At 38.2% G+C, this 23,696-nt stretch overlaps 1 protein-coding gene across 3 annotated transcripts in view; it reads right to left on the bottom strand.

The window, feature by feature from the left end:
* COL12A1 (collagen type XII alpha 1 chain) overlaps positions 1-23,696 on the bottom strand; it is a 114,827-nt gene that overhangs the window by 75,520 nt on the left and 15,611 nt on the right. For all 3 annotated transcript variants that reach the window (XM_027092305.1, XM_027092313.1, XM_027092322.1), the window contains exons 7-14: positions 23,452-23,616; positions 22,641-22,814; positions 20,600-20,890; positions 19,588-20,190; positions 18,153-18,425; positions 14,857-15,129; positions 12,965-13,237; positions 4,367-4,639 (exon numbers count right to left, since the gene is read on the bottom strand). In XM_027092305.1, the coding sequence (XP_026948106.1) occupies positions 4,367-4,639; positions 12,965-13,237; positions 14,857-15,129; positions 18,153-18,425; positions 19,588-20,190; positions 20,600-20,890; positions 22,641-22,814; positions 23,452-23,616 (2,325 nt within the window). The remainder of the gene's footprint in view (positions 1-4,366; positions 4,640-12,964; positions 13,238-14,856; positions 15,130-18,152; positions 18,426-19,587; positions 20,191-20,599; positions 20,891-22,640; positions 22,815-23,451; positions 23,617-23,696) is intronic.

Raw genomic sequence — 23,696 nt, 5'->3', positions numbered from 1 at the left:
GGGGGGGCTTCCTTGGTGGCACAGTGGTTGAGAGTCCTCCTGCCAATGCAGGGGACACGGGTTCGTGCCCCGGTCCGGGAAGATCTCACATGCCGCGGAGCGGCTGGGCCCGTGAGCCATGGCCGCTGAGCCTGTGCGTCCGGAGCCTGTGCTCCGCAACGGGAGAGGCCACAGCAGTGAAAGGCCCGCGTACCGCAAAATAAAAAAAAAAGAAACGGCACTACAAATAATGCATATGACAGAATTATTCAAAAGGGACCTTAAAACAGCTATTATAACTATATTCCATACGCTAATGATGGTAGAAGAAATGTTAAGCAAGTTAAGTAAACACATAGAACAAATAAGAAAGACTCAAACCGAACTTCTAGAGGTGAAAAATACAATGTCTAAGATGAAACATGCACAGGGTGGTATTAAGAGCAGATTAGAAATTGCAGGAAAAAAATTAGCGAACTTGATGACATGATAATAGAAACTATCTAAAATGAAACACAAGGGACCTCCCTGGTGGTGCAGTGGATAAGACTCCATGCTCCCAATGCAGGGGGCCTGGCTTTGATCCCTGGTCAGGAAACTAGATCCCACATGCATGCCGCAACTAAGAGTTCATGTGCCACATCTAAGGAGCCCACGTGCTGCAACTAAGACCTGGTGCAACCAAATAAATAAATTAAATAAATAAATATTTTTTAAATAAATAAATAAAAATAAAATGAAACACAAGAAAAGAGAAAAGATTGACAAACTGAACAGCACAGCAGTGAGCTTTGTGATAACTTCAAGCAGACGAGTACATGTAGAACCAGAGTATCGGAAGAAAGTGGGGGGCAATAAATAAAATATTTGAAGAAATAATGGCCTGAATATTTTCAAATTTTATAAAACTATAAACCCACAGATCCAACAATTTCAATGAACCCGAAGCACAAGAAACATGAAAAAACTACACCAAGGCACATCATAAGCAAATTACTTAAAATCAGTATAAAAAGAAAATCTTGACAGCAGCCATATAAGCAAAAGATATGTTATGTACAGAGGGCAAAGGTAAGAATGACAAAATAGGTAAAGAAATTCAATATATGGTTATAAATTAGTTTTCTGAAAGATGCAAGTATAATTTCAACTAAGAGTATATTGGTTGCAATTTTTTAATTTTAGGGTTTAAAGAAAGTAAGAGAGGGAGGGTGGGAGGGAGGGAGATGCAAGAGGGAAGAGATATGGGAACATATGTATATGTATAACTGATTCACTTTGTTATAAAGCAGAAACTAACACACCATTGTAAAGCAATTATACCCCAATAAAGATGTTAAAAAAAAAAAGAAAGAAAGAGAATTCTCAGCCAATTCCATTACTTTCTGGAAATATTAAAATTTATTTAGTTAATCCTCAATTCTTTATTACTATTCTCCAGGTAAGTGAACTATTAAAAGAAAAAATATATATTTTCAAACAAAAAATGTAACGACCTTACATAGGATTTTGGAAAGAGTATGGGAAAGAATAGTACACAGAACAATCTATTTGTTACAAATGTTGAATAAATCAATGTGTGTCTAACACTTTTCTAGAAAGAGTTCTGCTAAAATATGTTTTCTGACCTCTTGTTTCCATCTCTTCAACTTTTGTTCAGTGGAAAAGGACATCTCTCCCTTACACAAATTTCTCAAACCAATTTCATACAACTCAGAATTGAGAAAAATGGACATTTAAATCTTATAAGTATTGATCTAAAAAGAAACCTATGTCCCCAAAAGAGTGGGATCCCAAACTTTAAAATATTCCCAAATTTAAATATGTTAATAACAGTCAAATATTGTACTTCATACCTTGAAATGCTTCAAGGATCTCAATTGTATTCCTGATTTTTAATTGATTCTTTAAAATAGAGGAATTGAAGCTAAATAAAGTCCAACATATCTCATCTTAGCTTTAATGGGAAACTTTGGATTTTAAGGAGGGAAAAAAAATCCTTGTTGGCTTCCCATAAGGAAAAAGCAAGATTTTTCACTCCATTCATAGGTATGCCACATGCCATAAAAAGCTGTTAATACTCCCACTCTAAGTTCTTTTCATGTTTTAGCAACTCGCACAAGATGCTTTCCAACACCCACTGTACCTCTGCTAAACCAGCTGCCATAATTGGAGGGCCGGTAGAAAGTTTCCCATCTGCTGGCTTTCTAGCCACAATTCATGGTTTTCATTGTATCAACAGTCTGCATACCATGCCTCTGAGTGTCAGGTGAAAACAGAAAATATTTCCTGAAAATATTTCCAAAATGTCTCCTTGGAAGTTTATAAGAAACTCTAAGAGCATGACCCAGTGACTCGACCCAGTTATCCACACCATTTAGGTCTCATCCACCACCTGAATATGCAACGCCTGACTCAGATTTCTCAAAGTACTTTCTAAACTACCTCACTTTCCACAAAGAGAGCAAAGCAAAACACAACAACAAAATGGTAGTAGAACAAAGAAAGGTTCCTGTCTTCCATCTTACTTGCCTAGCTGTTTGAGCAGCTGGCATACCCTCTAGAAAATGTACTTTCATTGCTGCCTAGTATGCTCATAGTTAGAAAGAGGTTTTTCTGTTCACTCACCTCTAAATCAATCAATTAGCCAAGAAATAGTGAAAATTTCTTAGATGCTCAGCTTCTTAGAGATGAAAATTTATCTAGGATTTCTGCTAACATACTTGCTTTGGACGAAAACATATCCTTGGGGAGATTTTAAATCCCAAATAAATATCTGAAGATTCAATCTTTTCACAAGAAGAAATGATGGAGGAGAATCTTTGGGAAAAGTTTCCCTCTAAATATATAAATTTTGATAATTTCTCAGCCACGTGAATTGTATCTTCACTCCTACAAATAAATTTAGCTAGATGTGTCATATGTGGCCTAAGTTTACAACATGGCTTCTCTTTACAACAAGTGAATATTTACCAGAAATAGAGATGAATTTGGGCCAGCTTCTTAAACTATATCAGCCGATATATTCAGACACAAGATTTCAATCACTACCATGGAAACCAATCATGTGACTATCCGAGAAATGTGCCCTTTCCTGTATTTAAATCTCCTATCAGGAGTTTGATTTTTTTAATCCAGTTAATTTTGACACAGATTTAAGCTTAGACATATCCAACTGAGTTTGCCAGTGATTTAAAAAAAAAAAAAAAAAGATGAATTCCTCAGAGAACTCAGACCAAAAGATTTTCATTTAAGGACAACCTAAAATCCGGATACAGGACTTCATTGAAATTGCTCATGGTGTTTCCCTCTCTCCTCCTTTGGCAGAAAAACCACTCCTTTCCTCCAATTCTTTCTAATAAAAGGAAATGCAAGAGTGCCCCAATCTTTCCCCTTTTCCTAAAATCCTCCCAAGCAATAGGAATAAACTTTTCTCCTATACATACTTAGAAATGCCCATCCTTAACAAATTACTTTTTAGGAAGGACAATTGAAAAATACCGACATGCCTCTCACTAGCCACCTGATAATAAATGATGAGAGGGTGATTCAAAATTTTTCACAAGAAAGAATATTAATGAGATTAAGGTCAATTTTAGCCTCCAGAAACCTGAGTAGACTTGACTTAGCCTCCCTAGGATTAGGCCTGGATATATCATATTGTATCATATTGAGACAATCCTAGTCTCAGTAGCCTCGTCATTCATCAACCTTCTCGAAGTAGCCAGGCACTATGCTTGGTGCTTTGCCCACTGTTATTTCATTTAATCCTCAAGACAATCTGAGGCTGCATTCTACACATTAGGAAACGGAGGCTCAAAGAAGGTTCCAGAACTTGCCCAAGGTAATATAGTTATAAATGTGCCTGAATTTTCTTTGTCTCCATAGCTTCTGATCTTTATACTAGCCGAGCTTCTTATCTAGTTGATCTTTCCACCAGAAAAAAAAAAAGAGAGAGAGAGAGAGAGAGAGACTGAGAGAGAGACAAACACAGTTCACCTTTGAACAATGAAGGTTTGAACTTCGAGGGTCCACTTATACACGGATTTTTTTCACTAGCAAATGCTACAGGACTACATGATCTGAGGTTGGCTTTTTCCTGAGATGCAGAGGAAGCTCAGATAAGCAGAGCTGACTATAAACTGTACTCAGATTAACCCTCACATTGTTCAAGGGTCAACTGTGTAGGTAGTTGGAAGGGATTCAATATTTCAGACATTGATATAATTTTAGATACAAAACAAACCTGAATTTAAACCACATTCATTAAAGGTCCTAATTTTTGAGTCCCCATTTGTCATATAAGGAAAAACTGCAAGCAGTTATGATGAGCTGATAGCTATTAGGTAGCACCAACACACTCAAACCCCCTCGGACTGTTACCTACATTCAGTTGTGGCTTCTCCACTCAAAGGTTCTCCTTCTCCACTACTGTAAATTGCAAATACTGAAACTCTGTATTTGGTCTCTGGCTGCAGATTTTCTATGATAGTATGAATTGCATCTCCAGGAAGACTCTTCTCTCCAGCCTCAATATCATCATACATCGATTTCCAAGAGACCCTGTAACCGCGAACCATTCCTGGAGCAGACGTCCAGTAAGCGCCAATCGATGTGTCGGTGATATCTTTAGTAATCAAATGCTGAGGTGAACCACGCTCTAGAATAGAAATGAAAGGGGGATCATTTTTTAATGTCTACTATACATGTAAATACTCCTTCATTCTAGTAGACATCCTGATTTGCTGGAGTCAATTTGTCTAAAGTTGCCCATTTCTTCCTTCTAAGCTGTCTGTCCTATTCTGTCAGTGGAACAGAAGATGGGATTAAACTTTAGAATTATACCTGATTCCTGCCTATCACCCTGGCCCCCATATGTCCAATCAGACTGAAATGTCCTTCAGGACAAGAATGGCATCGAAATATGAAGAAGTATGTGCCTAAAAAACAATTCCAAAGGAAAAAAAAGCATCTAAATCCCCAAATTTTACAGTTCAGTTCTCCTTATTGTGCACAAAGATCTTTACTTCTTCACCATCATTTTTTCCTCTTATCTTATTTAAATAAGCTCAGTTTCAACATACCACTTCCAGTAACTCCCACAATCTCATATCACTTGCAAATCTTAATTCCAACAATTTTTGGGGGGGGAAACTCTATTCACAAAGCTAAAAGAGCAGAAATGCAAAATTTTAATTATAGCTTAATCCTAAGGAAACTAAAAACCACCAATTCTTCTGGAAAATCTAAAAGCAATTAGTCATCAAAATAAAACACACCACTTGTTCCAGCCGATCGAAAACGCTTGCTGCTAAATTTTGGCTCTCTCATTTAAAAAAAAAAGTACAACCCAAACGGAAAAATACAGCAACCTTGACTTAATAGGAGACACAGATGTCTACCAATAAAACCCTAACTTTCCATAATTTAAATGTACGATAAATATACAGGTCACTTTATATTGGCTACCTTTACTAGGGTTTATGCCACAGTATGACATAAATATAAAACTATCTGCTTCTACAGCACACATTTTACCAGTAATTGTTGTGTATTCAAGAAAATGATATATAATGCTGCTACAAGAATGTTGAAGACTGTTATTTCGCTTGAATCAGAGTAAAAATGAATATCTTTAAAATACTCATAATTATTTAAATTTCAGTACATAAAGATAACATTAAATGAAAAAGAAATCTTAGTGGACAAAAAACTATCATATATGGTAGATTACAGAGGGAAAAATAAATAAAATGGGAGCTGGGCATCCTACCAGACCCCAAGATGAAATGGAAAATTCTAACTCCATTATAAATAACTTCAACTGCTGACAGGACATCTCATCTCTGGAGGGAAATTAGTTACATATTTCACTGCAACCTAGAGTATTTATTTTCAAGAACATACTGACTTATTTCCCCCAGTACTTGAGGTTAATCTTCATTTGAAGGTCTTCTTTAATTGTATTTGCTACTTAAATGGTCACACATCTTTACATCTTCTCTATTTACAGGAACATAAACAAACTGTTTCTTTGGTTGGGTTGGGTTGGGTTGGGTTTGACTTGGTTGTTGGGTTTGTTTTTTTGCTTTTTACTTTGTTTTGATCATCGATAGCGCAACTACTGGTCTCTAAGTTTTAAATCTGCAGCATGTTTCCTCTGCTTGATATACACTACATCCTTTTTTTCATATGTGCCTCTTCACTTAAATTTCCTAAGTTGCAGTTAGCAACAACTGTGGTGAAATAATACGTGAAAGTACTTGAAAGTGATTCTGAAATTAAGTGAGCTAACGAGCTGCATTAATAACATTCCCGAAAAGTATAAGACAAAGTTAGCTTAGAACATGGGAATTATCTTCCAAATTAACACTGCAGTAATTTACAAACAATAATTTTAGTTTCTAGTTTTCCCAAAGGTTATGCTTCTCAGCCTGTTTTTCTCCCTACTTTCTATAGCACCGAATTTGTGACATTGTTTATTTCCATGGCAACACGACATCAATCTCACAAACACAGGCTGATGATTTCACTGTGAGAAAAATAATAGGAAGGGAACTGTGGTTGAAGCAAAAATACATTCACAAAGATACTTCTGGGCTACAAACAAAAGAAGGCTAGCTCACGAGACATGTATTCCCGTGGATTTTAATCAACTATGTTAACACTCTCAAGACCTGGAAAGCTAGAACAAAATATTAGTAAAACTGCAGTAAAGGCCTTTGCAAGGTTTGTCAACGTCCTGGAAAGAATCTGTAAAACCACTTTTTAAGATTCAAATAAAATATTAGCTGAAAAATATTCCTGAGTTCCAGTTAATGGCATGACAACACTAATTCAAGTGAACACTAAGTAAATTCTCAATCACAGAAAAACATCCTCAGAAAATTATAGTTTCTGCCTCGCGCATAAAGGCATTGCTGGCAGGTACTGGTACTGCAACACTGCACGTTCATGACAAAGAAATATGGAACCCAAAGAAAGAAAAAAGACACCTCAAATCAGAAGCCAAGATTGAACAGATAAACTGCTTCAATGGATTTCTTGTTATGTCAGTCAGTCAATTTGATAAAAATAATCCTAAATATTAAGTTTATACTGTTGTCAAATGCATTGAAAAACAGTTTTGCTCCAAAAAGCGGGGGAGTTGGGTTTTCCAGCTGTTGCACTACACCCAAGAATCTTGAGAATATGATGTACTCGTGACAAGTCTATTTTATCAGACCTATAACCCTTGAAGTTTTAAAAAATGGAAACTTGGCTTGGCCAAATATTAACTTACAAGAAAAGCAGCAGTTGAGTTCACCCTGTGATATGACTGGCAGGCTGGTCTGGGGACCTGGTGAGCAGGCCGTCACCTCCTGGGGCCCTGGGACCCTCAGCAACGCAATAATTGGACTGGACCTGATCAGATACACAGAATCACCCAGACAGCTACAGGCTCGGCCATGCCCAGGTCGATTAAATTGGAGTATCTGGAGATGTGCCTGAGCCCTGATGCTTTCTAAAAATCTTTTCAATCTCCTCTGTGATCCTAATTCCTCCACGATCCTCTACCCTTTTCTCATTTGGGGGCTTTTATTTGGAAGTTGTTTGGTCAGTGTGGGAAGGAACCCGCACATTCGCTCTCACTCTGAAATGAGAGACAGGTGTGGTGAAATAAAGGCCGGTGTGATTACAGCAAAGCTGGTCAAAATTGGCGGACACCGGGACGCTGTGTGGGACGGCGGGATGGTGTCTATATCACATGGGTCTACGGCCACACACAAGTCACTCTTTAGGTAGTGGCACGTGCCCAAGGCTGACCCTCGGAGAACGGAGAAGTCGACTGAAGCCTCTCATCACACCCTTTCCATCCCATAACATGAGTGGGATGTTCACCGCTGTCTCCTCCCCTCTATCCTGCGTCAAAAGGCTCTCAATGCATGCTGCTTCTTCAAGCGTTGATCACATTTCCCTGTGAATGAGGTTTGACCCAAGGGTTACCTAGCCAGGCATTTGCTTTGGTTTAATATATTGAATTGGAGGTTTTGTCCTCATACTATGGAACTTCGGACATCAGTAGCTACAGAAAGAGATTATTTGGCTTGGAGAGGGTTTGCGAGAGTCTCTTTTTAGTGTACCTGGGAAGGAAGAGGAAAGAGAGAGGAATAAGAAAGATGTAAGAAGACCAGTATATAGCCTCTGTCCAGCAAAGGTTACCATTCTTCAAAAGGGGAAGACATAGAAACGGTGGCAGTGAGCAGAAACCAACTCCAGGAGACCTTTTTGCCACTTTGTCTCCACGTTTCCCCAAACGTGGACCCACTTCTGCACCAGCAAAGGCTCCCCTGTTTTGAGTTCCTCTTCTCCCTTTGCCCCAAGACTTACAAATATATGTTTTATGATGTTTGGGTTTGTTCATGTTTTTTACCTAAGTGACATTGTTTTCAATAATTCAATCTCATGGTACTTGTTTTCTGCTGTTCTGAACCATATGCCTGCACTTTGCATATTACTTTTACCTCTGGGAATAGAATTTCCGGCAATCGTTTCAAACAAGTCATCTTCTGCAATGACGGCATTCCTTCATCTCTATTCCTTTGATTCCTTCTCAATAGTTCTCCTTTCTACTCTGTTCTGCCCAGTATAGTACCAGGATAGATGCAAGGAATAACAATGCTTTTCTGTCATAAATTTAAACAAACAAAATTCATCAGTTTTTGAAATTTTGATACTCAGTATTTCTGATCTGATTACAGAACATACTCACATATATTCAAAAGGCATCATTTCTGGTGCCTGCGTGCATGCATCTCTGTGCTGCTGAGACAAGTAATTAGACAGGTGCATTTCTCATGATCTGAACATCCACAAGGGGTTGATTCTACTTTTTCCACAGATGAGGCCAAAGAACTAAGGCCTCATTTAAGTAACTTTCCTACATTTCCTCAGCTCTTTTCCATTTGCTTTCTAAAAAGCAAATCGTCATCCAATTCAAATATAATTATACACAAATTAGCCAATGATGATAACTGAAATATTAATCATTATGAAATGAAACTCTATTTTCACCTTATAGATTGTTCCAGCCGGCTTTCATTGAGCTTCACATACCACTTTCAAAAATAGAAGTTAAATTGAAAATGCAATGTAAACCCTCTTCTGAATCAAGTTGTCTTTTCCGTTAGAGCTCAGCTCAGAGTCATCCAACTTTCCACAGCAGAATACAGAAGACCTGCTCTGGATAACGTTCATGTGGAAACACACTTGACTTACAACCAACGACTTGGAGTCACCATTCCAAAGGACAAAGTTCACTATTGATCAGTTAACTTAATTACTTTAAGCAGCACATAGTTCTAGAAAACCCCTAAACAATCAAATGGACCTTCAACCTCAAAGCCCGGGTGAGATTTCTTCCGTTAAGTGTCACCTCTCTGACGTAATACAGATTTTTCTCTGATAAGCCATTGATGTGCAGAAAAGAAAATATGAATTACTGTTTGGTGATTGTGCTAAAGTTCCCTGGAAACATCAGAGTTGTTATACCCAGAATGTATGATCTTTCAAATTATGAGACAGCAGTAAATCTAGGATAACATAGAGGCCTTATTTAGTCCATCTTGGAGGGGCCCCATCTTGCAGAAGAATCAACATCTTGCAGAAGAATTCCTGTGATGTGCTAAAAACCTCATTGTAACAGAATGTCAGCTGAGTTAGCTTGGTTTGATGTATAGGAAGCCATTCATGTGTAGGACACTGGAGAGGTGCTATGGCAACTGAAACAAAGGAAATTCTGAAAAAATCATCTTTTCCATAGCCAAAAAACACACTCAAAAATAAAAGAACTGTATTATTCCAAAACTGAAATTTTCATTCACTTGTGGTAAATCTCTGAATTAAAATGGGCATTATTCATTTCGAGGTTTATAAGGGCAGGTTTGCCTCTCTGTAAACACTAACAGTGACAACCAAAAGTTCTTTCAAGACTTAAAGTTCATTTACATGTACAGCATTGTTTTAGTAATTACATTAAACCCACTTTAACAACAACAGGAGAAAGAAACAATGTTAATCAAACCTAATAGTTTGTGCTCAGATCCCTCCGAAGTCTGGATCTGAAATGGTAATGAACTCTGCCTCTGTGATTCTGTTTCATACGGTACTGGGGCCAACCATGAACTTCCCCAACGCCAATGCTAATAAATCTCTCTTCCAGGGACAGGGGAATTTTCTGATCATTGGCGACATTTCAAGAAAGCACTAGGAAACAGATTCAAGTTAGGGATGGTTGTAGACCACACTAATTATTTTTTTTCATTCTTTTTTAATTGAATAGAATGCACTTCAGTCAATCTATACAGTTTTCTACCCACAGAATGCCCTTGCTGGCTGAACCATGCCACTGGACGGAAGAAACATTCCTTCAAGGTCTGCTCTAACCACCTCCTCTCCCCAGAGAAAAACAGATTAGAAAAACAGCAACCCTCAAAAGCAGTTGCCTGGCTCTGTTTCTGGGCTTTCCATTCCCTGCATTTACCATCATATCCTATTCCTGTATATGGTATGTGGATTTGGCTAGGTTAATATAATAAAATGAAATAGAATAACCAGGGGCAAAAACCTTCTATTATTTTCACTTAGTCACAACTATGCTTTCACATATTCCTCAAGTTTACCACACATCGTGCAATGAGATAAATATGTTAATAAAATCAGGCTGGTGGCAATTTCTCTAATCCTTCACTATAGTAAAGAGCTTCGGTGTCAATGGAAAAAAATCTACTCTTACAATTTAGTTATGAATTAACTATATTTTTAAAGGGAACTTGCAAATCCTCTAGCTTTCCTCCTTCTCAGGGAATGGGAAGCAGTAATTTTTTAATTTATTTTACTACCTGTGCATCTCCCGTCGAGATTATTTCTGATCAGACACATGTGTGTGCACACTCACACATGCATACAAGTTGTTAGATTTTCTATACCACATGCGCAAAGGCATAAAATTATAAACAGTTTAGCTATACACCTGGCCTAGAAAAATCATCACCCAGTAGTATATGTTTGCTGTTAAGTTAAAATGTGCATCTTACCTTCTAAAAATTGGTAATACGTTATTCTTAGTAAAGATGCCTTAATCTTTAGAATCAAGATTTTTGACTGAATATAAATATATTTTTAAAGTAAGAAATGCAGAATTTGAGCAGGTTAAAAGGTACAAGCAGAAGTAAAACTATTACATTATTTCTAAGATATCCTTTCTAAGGGAGAAATGTTCGCAAATATAATCTCCAACTATTCTATAAAAATGAAAGCTCAAAAGTTGATCCTTAAAAAATCCTATGAATAATCTATGTTGAAAGCCTGTAGAAAGCACATGAGAAAGAGAACTTCAAAGGTCAAAAGAAAAGGACAATCTTCTCAGAAATGCTGAACGTTGCCCCAGATATGAAGATCACATGCTTTTGTTGTTTGGATTATGTCTCCGTAATTAAGGCAATTTCCATTCCTCTCATTATTTTCAAAACTTTAGAGTAACCAATCAATATCTTTGAAATACTTACAAAAGCTGTATTTTTAGATATCAGTTCTAAAGTGAATGTTGTTTCCCCTTGATGAATTTCATATACGTGGGGTATTTTATTTAGAGTTGCCAAAGCGTTTCACTTACATTCTCCCATTTGATCTCCACAGTAAGTCTGGGAGGAAGGGGGAACAGTGGTCATCCCCTCTTTATAGATGGGTAAACTGAGGCTCAGCAGGGTTAAGGGATTATTTCAAAGTCACATGGCAAGGTAGCCAAACCAGGACTCTTCTGATAATCAGTACTTTACGCACTGATATTTAATCTTTCGTTTAAATCCTCTTCTAATAATAAATCTCACAGAGTAGTGGACTTAAACTCTTGATGACTATTAGAGATAGAATTTTGATTAGAATGTTTTTGTCTATCTGTTCTTATTTCTTGACTAAGTCTTGACGTTTTAATCAAAACTGCCTCTTGTAGGCCTCGTCCCTGTCAATCATAACATATACAGTCCTCCAAGCTCCTGGATCCACTAAATTTGATGGACATTTTGCCTAATATCACTGTGATCTCACATTACAAAAGATACTTCGGATTTATTTTCTTCCTACAATTATTTTAAATAAGTCATAGAAAAGATGGTGATAACAAAAGGAAAGCTATACCTGATCTCCCATTTAGGCCCCCAGCTATGGAACTGAGTCATCATTGTAACCATCCACGGATAATTCTTTGTAACACTACAATCTATTCTCATTGTGGTTAAGTTACATTTGTATCTTCTCTCACACAGGACTTACTTGTGGTTGTGGTGAGTCAAATCTAAGCTACCATTGTAGTTCAAAAGAGTCTAAGAAATATGCAGGCCTCTGAAAATGAACTCCAGAGAACCAAGGAAACAGCTCCGGTCTCGATGGTTCTCACTAAGTACTGCATTAACTTTGAACTTCTAACACTGAACTGAACTTTAGAGATCATTTAGAAAACAAATAAACAGTAACTTGGATTCTCACATTTTTCAAGCTATTATGAATGCTTATATGCATGGTGCATGAAAAGAGGCTGAGAGTCAAAAAAGGTTTCCGCCTGCTCCTGGGTGATGACAGCAGCTGTGTTACGTTGGGCAATCCAAACCCGCTTCCTCCGCAAATGTTTCCCAAGGCCCCTTCCCACCCAAGTGTCACACACCTATTCTCCATTTAACCAGCCCATGGCACTGCAGACACATTTCTACGGCCTCACCATGCGCTCAGCTCCCCAATACACTTCTCCCCAACCAAATTTAATTGTTTCAGTAGCTTACATTCTACGTCTCTGAATAAGAGGCAGTTTTATGACTACTTATTTTTCAGTACAAATTCCTTTTAAGAAAAAGGATCGCACACTCCCAGATTTCATTCTCTGAAAACATTTTAAGCTCCCTAAATGCGATCGCAAGCAAGCTCAGGGATTTCTATACAATATGACAGTAATTACCTTCAAGCGTTGCCCCTTCTCCAAAAAGGGCATCTCCAGCCCCGGACGCATACAAGGCTGTCACAGATAAGGCATACTGTGTCCCTTCGTTTAATCCTCTCAGGACAGTATTGGCTGTGTCTCCCTTCACAGTGACCTCTTGAGTCTCGCCTCCTGCCACGGGGGTGTATGTGACGAGATACCGTTTCACTTTTCCTGGTGCCCCAGTCCAAGATAATTTCATAGTTGATGTCGTAGGGTCAGAAACTCTTAAATCTCTTGGGTTCCCTCTAACTTCATTAAAAAATAACAACAACATCAAAACTCATTATTTAATAAAATGACTTAAAATACACTTTGTTGCTTTATATATATATGTATAAAATCAAATTTATATCCTAGGTGAGATTATGGCTATCATAACTATTGACTGGCCAGAAGAGTTTAAGCATCTCTAAATTGGTCCCTATGTGTCAGTAGAAACAAAGCAAAAGCCATCTAATTCCTCTTCTGTATTTACACATTCTAAGGTCTTTCATGTTAGAATCTTTCATGTAAAAACTTCAATGTTTTCTCTAAAAGTGGAACAAAGCACTATAAAATGTATACGTGCTGATTAGTATCACAATGGAGATTTTAACTCTGCTAAGAAATTATCAATAAAAAGGTTAGCATAATGCTATGAACGTCTAAATGTGATGGCCATGAAATACACCAATGTGATAAAAATGATAAATGATAAAAATAATGCCGTCCCTAGAAAAAAATATATGAGAGGAAACAGCCCAAGCGAGGTCAAGTCTTGGATAAAACTCAAGGGCTGCCCATCTCTTTGCAACTATGTTTGGCTTTTCATGCCTTTCCTGGTAGAGTGGCCATGTGGTCTCTGAAGGGTCTCAAGGCACCCAAGTCTATGACTCTCCCCACCAGGCACACATCTCCAGCCACTTTAACTCCAGAAAATAGAAAGGTGAAGCATCATTGGGTCTTTTTCTGGTGCCTGGCACAAAGAGCCCTAGGTCCCCAACTGGAAAGAGTGAAACAGAAGTGACTTCCCAGAGGGAAGAGAGGAGGAAGAGAGCAGGTGGAAAGAGAAAATGTCTCTGCAGGAGAGGCTATTTAGCTAGGCTGCACCAGGAGGGAAGTAGTGACGCAGGCCCAGCTAGAACGTGTCTGCACAAGGGCAATAAAGTCCACAAACTCAGATTCACCACGTATGAGCAACATGACTCTGAGCTATTATTTAGTTCCCTTGGCCTCAATTTTTTTTGTAGAACTAGGATAAAAAAGTAACAACTTCATAGATTCTATGCAGGGATTAAATGAGATAATATATGAAAAGCTCTTTGCACAGAACCTGATACAAATAGTTGCTTAATAACTTCATTATTGTTAATGTGTAGTTATTATTATTTTTAAAAAACTTTAAAGATAAGGAATAAAATGAAAATTAACAGTGTCTTAATTTTCCTCAATGAAACCACACATTAAATATTAATAATTTGCAACTAATATCAGAATCTATCCTAGGAGCCTAACCATTCCATTTAAATAAAAACATGTTAATATTCTTAAATCTTCCTGAAGAAATGATATGTAATCCCTCTCAATGGTACATAATGGTTTGATTTTTAATCCCGTCATCCTTCAGTTTATATTAGAATATTTAATAATATTATTTTAAAAGAATATTTGGACCATCTCATAGCATTCAGGTTCTTTTGACACCAATAAATGCTGTCATGAGTAAGTCAAACATTTGAGTAAGTCAAGTCTAATAGGACTACCATCGAAGATACTCAGATAATTGAGACAAAGTGTCTCATGGCTCATAGCATCTGCATAGTTGTCCAAAGCTGCTCCTACAGTCTAAGATTTCAGTTGTTACCAAATGATGAGCACATTTCCTCTACCTTCTTCAGTGGCTGCATTTCCAGTCAACGGAGAGCCAGATCCTGAGAAATATTCAGGAATTACAGATACTTCATATTTTGTGTCTGGAGTCAGGTTCTCCAGTGTTCTCCTCCTCTGATTGGCTGGGCTGGTAACCTCTTTGCTTTCTCCACCAGCAACTGGTCTATAGATAATTCGATACCTTAAGACTCTCCCCGGAGCCTGAGTCCAGGTAATTTTAAAGCTATCTGTAGTCTCATCCGTCACCTTTAGGTTTCGAGGTGCTCCTTTTACTGAAATTTAAAAAATAATAAGTTGACTGATCTTATGTGAAAAATAAAACACTAGTTTTTGATCATTAAATTATAGCATTTCTCTCAGCAAATCCATGAGCAGTTTTTTGACAAACATCCTGGTTCCTGCATGCATTTAGCCAGATATTAACTAGATTCTGAAAGAGCAAACACTCCACGATACCCAGAAAGAAAAGAAGTACTGTCAACTTTTTAATCAAATAAAGAGGTATATAACAGTAAACTTTTAATATCATAAATACTCTATTAAATTGTAAATTAATGTTGACATAAAATTCAAAAATAAAAACAATCTGTTTCTTCAAACATAAGTAACAAGGCTTCCACCCTTACTAGATTTTCTCAGAAAAGTAGGAAGATAATACCTAACACCCAGGCCTACCACATTTACCCACTTGAACAAACTCTCTTATCCAATCAGTCCCACAATTCATTTTTTTATCTGCACAGTCATTTGCCTTGAGAATAATTAGACCATACATGTGTTACACCAAATACACTGTAGGCACCTAATGAATGCTAGTTGAATCTAAATCCCGAGGTTAAACTACAATGTAAGTAACATCCACACACTCAGTCTTAAATGAAATTTTCGTTAAGCCCACATGAGAACATCATTTGATTTTGTGGTTTAATGACTTTTTTGTTTAAGAAGCAAATTGTTCATATGGACAACACAGTCAGGAGAGATGAACTAAATCTACTGGGGTAAAACCACAGTGCAATAGATCTGCATGCACCTCACATACAATTAGAAGTTTATCTAAATGTCCAACACGTCCATAGACCACTCCAGGGAAAAAGGAGTTGTATATCTCAAGAAAAGAAAGAAATGGCAGGTGGCAGACTTACATCCATGATTCATTTAATATGGCAAGGAAAAAGACTAAATTAGTCAAAACAAAACTGATGGATTTGAATACTGGCTCTGAAATTTAATTAATGTGTAATTTTGAGTCTCAGATTACCCAACAGTAAAAATGTGACTATCTCTAGGGTTACTGAGGCGGTTAAATGAGACAAGCCATGGAAACAATTATCATTGTTTGGAAACAATTATCACATCAATTATCAGTACCTGACACATGGCAGAAGCTCAATAAGTGCTAGTTTAATAAAGGTGTTGAATCAGACACTTCCTCATTGACAAAAGAAAATCTAAATCTCAGATTTCAGTACAGGCAGCAGAATTGGAAAGGTATTACCAAATTCTATTGTAGTAACCCAATGACCGAAAACTAGAGTGTAAACGAATACAGTTGGCTCTATTCACAACCCCTTTAGACTTCAATTTCTTCTTGAGGCATAGTTCCATCCCCATCCCAAAGTGCTGAAGAAAGAGGGCCAGGCTCATGAAGCCGCAGTATGGGCATTACAGAGAAATCATCAGAAAGTCATAAATACCTACGTGTGGACTGCTAGGTTATACTATCACAAAAATCATAAGACAAGAAGACATCTTAGGCCATTTAGTTTATCTACTAGCCTTCAGGCAGAAATATACCTAAACCATGCACAAAAGAAAAATCAATCTTATTTGAAAATTTTTTCGGAGAAAAGATTCTCTAGCTTTTATCAGCAAGTAGATCAACATATGCCCTCCCTGTCAGCCAGTACTTCTTTGTAACTAAAATTCCTCAGGCTGCTGTTTCAGTCTCTTCTGTCTGAATAAAAATGGAGAAGAATGACTGATATCTCTTGTAATATTCACTGTATATATCAAGAGTAATTGTCTGGTGCTGGCCTGCTAACCAGGAATCCTTTAAATGTCAAATGTAGAGAAATGTATCAGAAAGTATTCAAGTCTATCCAGTAAGGTGGACACATCTAAACAAATATTGCTTAAAATATCTGGTAAACTTTGTACATCCATGTTCTTGGCAGCATTATCCACAATAACTAAGGGGTGGAAGCAACCCAAGTGTCCACCGATGTTGGTATATACATACAACAGAATATCATTCAGTCATAGAAGAAAGAACATTCTGACACATGCTACAAACACTGATGAACCCTGAGGACACTAGGCTAAGTGAAATAAGCCAGTCACCAAAGGACAAATACTGTACGATTCCACTCACATGGAAACCTAGAGTCATCAAATTCATAGAAACAGAAAGCAGAATGTTTGTTGCCATGGTCGGGGGGACAGAGGGTAGCAGGAATGGAGAGTTATTGTTTAACAGGTAGAGAGTTCCAGTTTTGCAAGATGAAAAAGTTCTGGAGATGAATGTGGTGATGTTAGCACAACCATTGAATGTACTAATTGTCACTGAAATGTACACTTGAAATGGTTAAAACGGTCAAGTTTATGTTTTACGTATATACATGTATATTTTACCACAATTTTAAAAAAGAAAAAAATTTGGTAATATATATTCGCCATCAGAAGTTTGGTAGTTTCAGAAGTATCTGAACACGACACTGTTGGTACATGGGACAGAAAATGCTAGATAAGCAGTATTTCCAGAGTTAGTTCCATAATTATTAACAGTTCTCTATGTCTCAACCTCAAATTCATCACAATAAATCTAGGGTCTTTTACTTAAGAGTTTTTCTCTTTTTAAAAAGATTTATGAGGGCTTCCCTGGCGGCGCAGTGGTTGAGAATCTGTCTGCCAATGCAGGGGACACAGAGGTTCAAGCCCTGGTCCGGGAAGATCCCACGTGCCACAGAGCAAATAGGCCCGTGAGCCACAACTACTGAGACTGCGCGTCTGGAGCCTGTGCTCCGCAACGAGAGGCCGCGACAGTGAGAGGCCCGCTCGCCGCAACTAGAGAAAGCCCTCGCACAGAAACGAAGACCCAACACAGCGAAAAATAAATAATAAATAAATAATAAATAAATAAATAAAGATTTATGAGTAGCTGTGTTTTAAAGGTACTGAATCTTACGAGGGCATTCACAGTGTTGGACTATAGAGCAGATGGTTATTTCAAATGGTAACTTTGTTCTACAATAAACTGTTAGTTTGGGGAAAACAGTGGAGAACCCTCTCACACCTTCTGCGGTGGTCTCCTCTCCAGCTAAGGGTGTACTGAAGCCATCCTCGTATTCCGCGGTCACATTGACCAGGTACAGGGTCTCTGGCTTCAAGTTGCTGAGAACGACACTGGTGCTCGAGGCTGGTTCCACCACTGTCACCTCACCATCCCCAGTAGCCTCCTTGTAGGTGATGTGGTATGAAAAAACATTTTCTCCAGAAGGAGACCAACTGGTTTTCAAACTGTAGGAAGTCACCTCAGAAAAACTAAGGTCCTTTGGAGGCACATAAGCTGTTAAGGAAAAAAAAAAAGGACATAGTTAAAAGTTTTAAATCTATAAAGCAAAAATGGACCTAATGACTACACACTTTTGCAAATGGCTTACACTCATGTGGGAGAGTGGTCATTGAGACCAAGGCACTGAGTAACGTTGCACACAAGACCACTAACAGAAAGCCTCTCACTCACAGCCCCACAAAGAGGTCCTGATCATTTGTCTCGACCATTCATACTACTAAGTTATGTGTTTAAATAACCAGTGAAGACTGAATTAGAGTTTTGAGCTTCCTAAGACAAAGCACTAATGGAATGGTCCTGCCCACAATTGGAATACTTAAAACAGTAACAGACCTAAAATGAACCATCAGAATGTTCCCATTCATCCCGGGCAATCAGATGTTAACCTTTGGTGGTAGACAGATATTTCAAAGTAATAATTTAAAATTTTTTCCTAACAAAAGAATATTTATTAAACTAAATCATAGGAAGGCACAATGTTGAAGGCACACTCACTGTCCTTAGGGGACATACAATCAAATTGGAGAGACAAGAGAGTGTAAAGTTATTAACAAAAGAAAGTAGTATATTTGAATGCCAAATGACTATAAGTGATAAGTGTTATAGCCCTAGAACAATTAAGAAGCTTGATGAAAGAGATGGGACTTTTAATCGAATGTTGAAAAACAGAATTTGGACAAATGAAGAAAAAAGGATAGGGAATTCCAGATGTGAGAAAGGATGCCCAAAAAATGGTCCAGGAAAGAGAATGCATAAGGAGGATTCAAAGATCCAGGACTATGTTCCAGTCACCTTTGATTCAAAGCAACTAGCTCAGCATCTAACACATGGTAGACACTCAATTCGTGGTTATTGAACTGGATGCGACAAATGGGTTTAATAAAGCTGGTTCCCGGCCTTGACTGAGGATCTAAGATCAAAAACAGCTCATGACTCTTAGGATAAACAGCTTTTTCACCAATAAATACCTGACCCACACCCAGGAGAAAGTCATATCTCAGAGCTAAATGAGTTAAGTTCAGTATTTCTCAATAACATAGGAAGGTTACTTTTTCCTATAGATAAAAATAATTGACAAAGCATATTATCCACAATTTTAGAAGCACAAATGCTGTGTTCATGAAGAGATAACTTTTCCTTTACAAAGCCTACTGACCTTTTTTCTTTATAGCTGCCAATTCTTGCTCAATTCTAAGACAGATAGACTGTGTGAGTTCAAAAGATATCCTCTGAAAAGCATCAAAATCTTCCACTGTGAACACATGGGTCTCAGCAGGAGGAGAGGCAATGGCTTCTAATTCTGAGCGAACAGCATCCTTCACACCAACTGCAAAGATTTCAACATCTGAATTCCTTAGTTTTATAGCTGGGTCTCTGAAAGCATCGGAAGATTTTCCATCCGTGATAAGAATCATGACCTTTGGGACGTCGCTTCTTGAACCCTTGCTCGGCACAAATATTTTCTCTCTAACGTAAGTCATTGCTTTCCCAGTGTTGGTGGATCCTCCTCTGTAGGGGAAGGTGTTTATTGCTTCGATTATATCTTCAACTTTGGTGAATTTTTTCAATGTGAACTCAGTATGAGGATCCCGGCTGTACTGGACAAGACTTATCTGTACCCTATTTGGTGAAATCTCAAAACTTTTGACGAGAACTTCCAAAAAGGCTCTAACTTTAACAAAGTTTGCAATCCCAATGCTATAGGAACCATCAACCAAAAACACAATATCGGCTTTTATATCCACACCACGTGAGCATTCTGTAAAAAGAAAGAAAGCCCATTAAAGTTCAACAAATACAAATTAATCAATAAAATATAGATACAGCTGTCCCTCTGTATCCTTGGGGGATTGGTTCCAGGACCTCCTTCCCTACACCAAACTCCAGGGATGCTCACGTCCATTCTATAAAATGGCACAGGGAAGTAAGCCGTCCAGATCCGCGGATTCCGCATCTGCAGAGTCAACCAACGTCAGACCACACAGTGGTTGAATCTGTGGATACAGAACCTCAGATATGGAAGGCCTACGGTACCTGCTTTTCTCAGTAAGCAGCCTTCTTTAAAAGAAAACTATTGCAAACATTTTGTTTAAAAGTAAACCTGAACCAGCATACTATTAAATGGACCTTCAGGTATTCCAGACTCAGTGATACACCCATTAACTCACCCACTTGAATTTTCATTGGCTGAGTCTTCTCCATTATTGAAACCGGTTCACTGGATGTCAGTCCCTTCATGGCAGAAACGCTGATCTGGTATTCTGTGTCTGCTGAGAGGTCACGAACATTGAGTGTGGTCGTCTGAGGACCCACACTCAGAGCATGCTGTCGGCTTCCTGCGGTCATGGGTGTAAGGAGAACTTTATAGCCAGTCACTGGGCTAGGAGATGGATTCCAACTTAGCTTAACGTATTTTGATGAGACTTCCGTGGCAATCAAATTTGAAGGAGGTTCAACAACTACAAAATAATGAGCAGAAGAGTGATTTAAAACTGTGAGATGCAGCCCTGTGAATGAGGTCTTCATGTTTGCACCTCAGTTTTCCTTATTCGAATTAATCATGAATGCATCAGGAAAAGTTCCCCAATCCCAGTCCCCCACTTCCACCTGTACCCATCAAACCGAAAGAGACTCAGTGCCTGAATTTTAATCAGAGACATGAGAAGTTTAGGGAAAAAGAAGTCCTTGGAGAAATTAATAATAGGACATCTGATGCCTAATTCATTCTCTGGGACCAAGATTTTCCATTCTGGTTTTGGTATTACACTCACTGCCTTTATTCAGGTACCAAAGGAAGCACTTGATGAATATTTGTTAAATCAATGACTTACTCAATGCTTTAGAAAGTTTTTCTCTCTTAATAGTAATATAAGCATAATAATGTAACATTTAAGATACTTTATAATATGCCAAGAAAGATAAAGAATTCAGCAGTTCTTAAATGACAGGCTCTTATCATCTTAAGCAATTGTATTTCCACTTATTCAAGATAAGAAAAAAAGTTCAGCTATGTTCATAATGCCACCAAACAGGGGTGAAACAATGGTTTACAACATGCATATTGACAAGCAAGTACTGATCATCTAAAAATGTTCTATCCTTACTCAGTGTAGAACAAAGTCGTGTATTGGGCTGGCCAAAAAGTTCGTTCGGGATTTTCCGTTAAGATGTTCCGAACGAACTTTTCAGCCAATCCAACACTTAGCAGATAACAAAGTATTTTAAGCTATTTCAGACCAAATCTTCCAAGTTTTAGACTTGCCAGTGGAATCAGTTTCCCAGAAGATATAGTTCTAAGTTTTTATAAGTCAGGCCGCAACAGTGGATGATAAAATATGTACAAGGTTACCCACTGTCCTCTCAAGAAGGCCATCAGATGTAGTCCATAAAAATGACGCCTAAAGAAGTGAGAAGCAGTGGGAGGAAAGCAATGGATGTGCCAACTGGAAGTTTAGGCAAAGCTCTGGATTGATGCGGAGACAGTGCTGGGGAGCGGAAGTCTCAGGCGATAGCCAGCAACAGAGAGAAGAGGCCCCAAAACAGACTGCAACGCAGCCCACACCCCTTCCAGGGAGAGTTCAAACGGGGGCAGAACCAAACTTTGGCCTAACCTCGCACACACACCCTAGTCAATGTGAAACACGTGAATGTTTTAAAAGACTGAGTAAAGAGAGGTTGACCAGGGGAAAGATGGGCGGGGGTGGATTTTGTAATAAAGCAGAGCAAACAATCAGACATTAGGCAGTAAAACAAAGAAAGAGATTCAGTCCATGAAATAATAATAACATTGCCAAAATACTTGGGGTTTGTAGATTAAGGAGTTTATATGATTGAAGATGTAGCTCTTTAGAACTTATCTTTAATCAGTTGCGAATTCTTAGGCTAAGAGGCGAACAATTATGGAAACTGTGACTTTTTATTACTCCAAAGGATGCTTATGAAATGTCTTTTCTCTCTCCCATGTACTTAAAAGCAATGACTGATAAAATGGAAGCATTTTCCAAATGTGGGAGGATCAAACTGACTGATCTTTGAAATATTCTTAAGAGCCCTGAAAACACTCTGCAGAGTGTGGTGACGGAAACTCTTTTCCTTCGCCATTTAATAGAACCAGAATGCTAAACTAAATGTCCCTCTGCCTGTGAAGCCGTAACTGCTCTCAAGTAACGGAAGAGGGGGACACATGGGAACACCCAACAATTCACTCACCTTCTTCTCCACTGACCAATTCCCCGAGCTGGTCGTCCACACCTGAGCACACCTGGGAGATGATCTCGTTCTGGATGTCCACAATCGCATCGAAGTTGGCCACGTTGAAAACGTGATTTAGGGAAGGTGTGGAGGCGATTTGTTTGAGTTCTTTTGCATCTGCGGCTTTAATGCCTTAAAAAAAAAAAAAGGACAAGGATGTGGGAAGGGAAGTGTGGGAAGTAAAGACATTTTCAAGTCCTATTCAGTCATAAACTGGAATTGTTTTGCGTCCTAATGAATGTGCAACTGTTGAAATGACAAAAGCATTTTCCCATTTCACGTAACATGGCCAAAGAGGCAAAAGGCTGGTTGGTAAAACAGAGTGGGCTCTCATGCCAACCATGCCATCATTTGTCCCTGCCATCTGTAAAGATAATACTTTGTACTTCCAGAGTCCTGAATGAGCTGGAACCCTCTGAATTCTTCAAGTGTTACATAAGAGAGGAAACATAAAAAACACTTAATGATAATAGGAGGAGGATCTTTATTAGAATCATTGGCCCAGCATTCTTTGAAAAGCAGAGTGTTGACAAAGGATGTGAATACCGCCTTACTTAATGCATATGCTAAAGGAGTTACGTGAGAGAAATAGATAAGAAGAACTTTTACTCGAAAATGATTTGGATTAACACTACACTATCAAATGCAGTAAAAACTGCTTTCCTTCCTTGAGAAAGAATCCTTCCTCGAGGAATCAACCCTTCATCTTCCTGGCCATTAAGTATTAAAGTAGTTCTAAAATGAAAATACTGAACCAAACTTGACCTACCCAAAGAGAACACTTCAACCCCAATACTGCGAAGCTCTCTTGCTGGAATTTCCACTTCGTCCTGGGATTTGCCATCGGTAATAATAATTGCCACTTTGGGAAAGCCAACTCTTGATCCAGCAGATTCCGTGAAAGTATTTTTAATTAAGTAATCGATGGCTTCCCCTGAAATGAAAAAGAAATATGTTCAGTTCCACGTGACACAATTTTACCAAAATCCAAAGCTATGGGATTAATTTCAAAAT

This window comes from Aethalodelphis obliquidens, unplaced genomic scaffold (genome assembly GCF_003676395.1).
Source record: "Aethalodelphis obliquidens isolate GAN/ISIS:26980383/991018 unplaced genomic scaffold, ASM367639v1 scaffold3, whole genome shotgun sequence".
NCBI lineage: Eukaryota > Metazoa > Chordata > Mammalia > Artiodactyla > Delphinidae > Aethalodelphis > Aethalodelphis obliquidens.
Note: the sequence above shows the minus strand (reverse complement) of the source record. Positions and strands in the feature narration are given on the sequence as shown.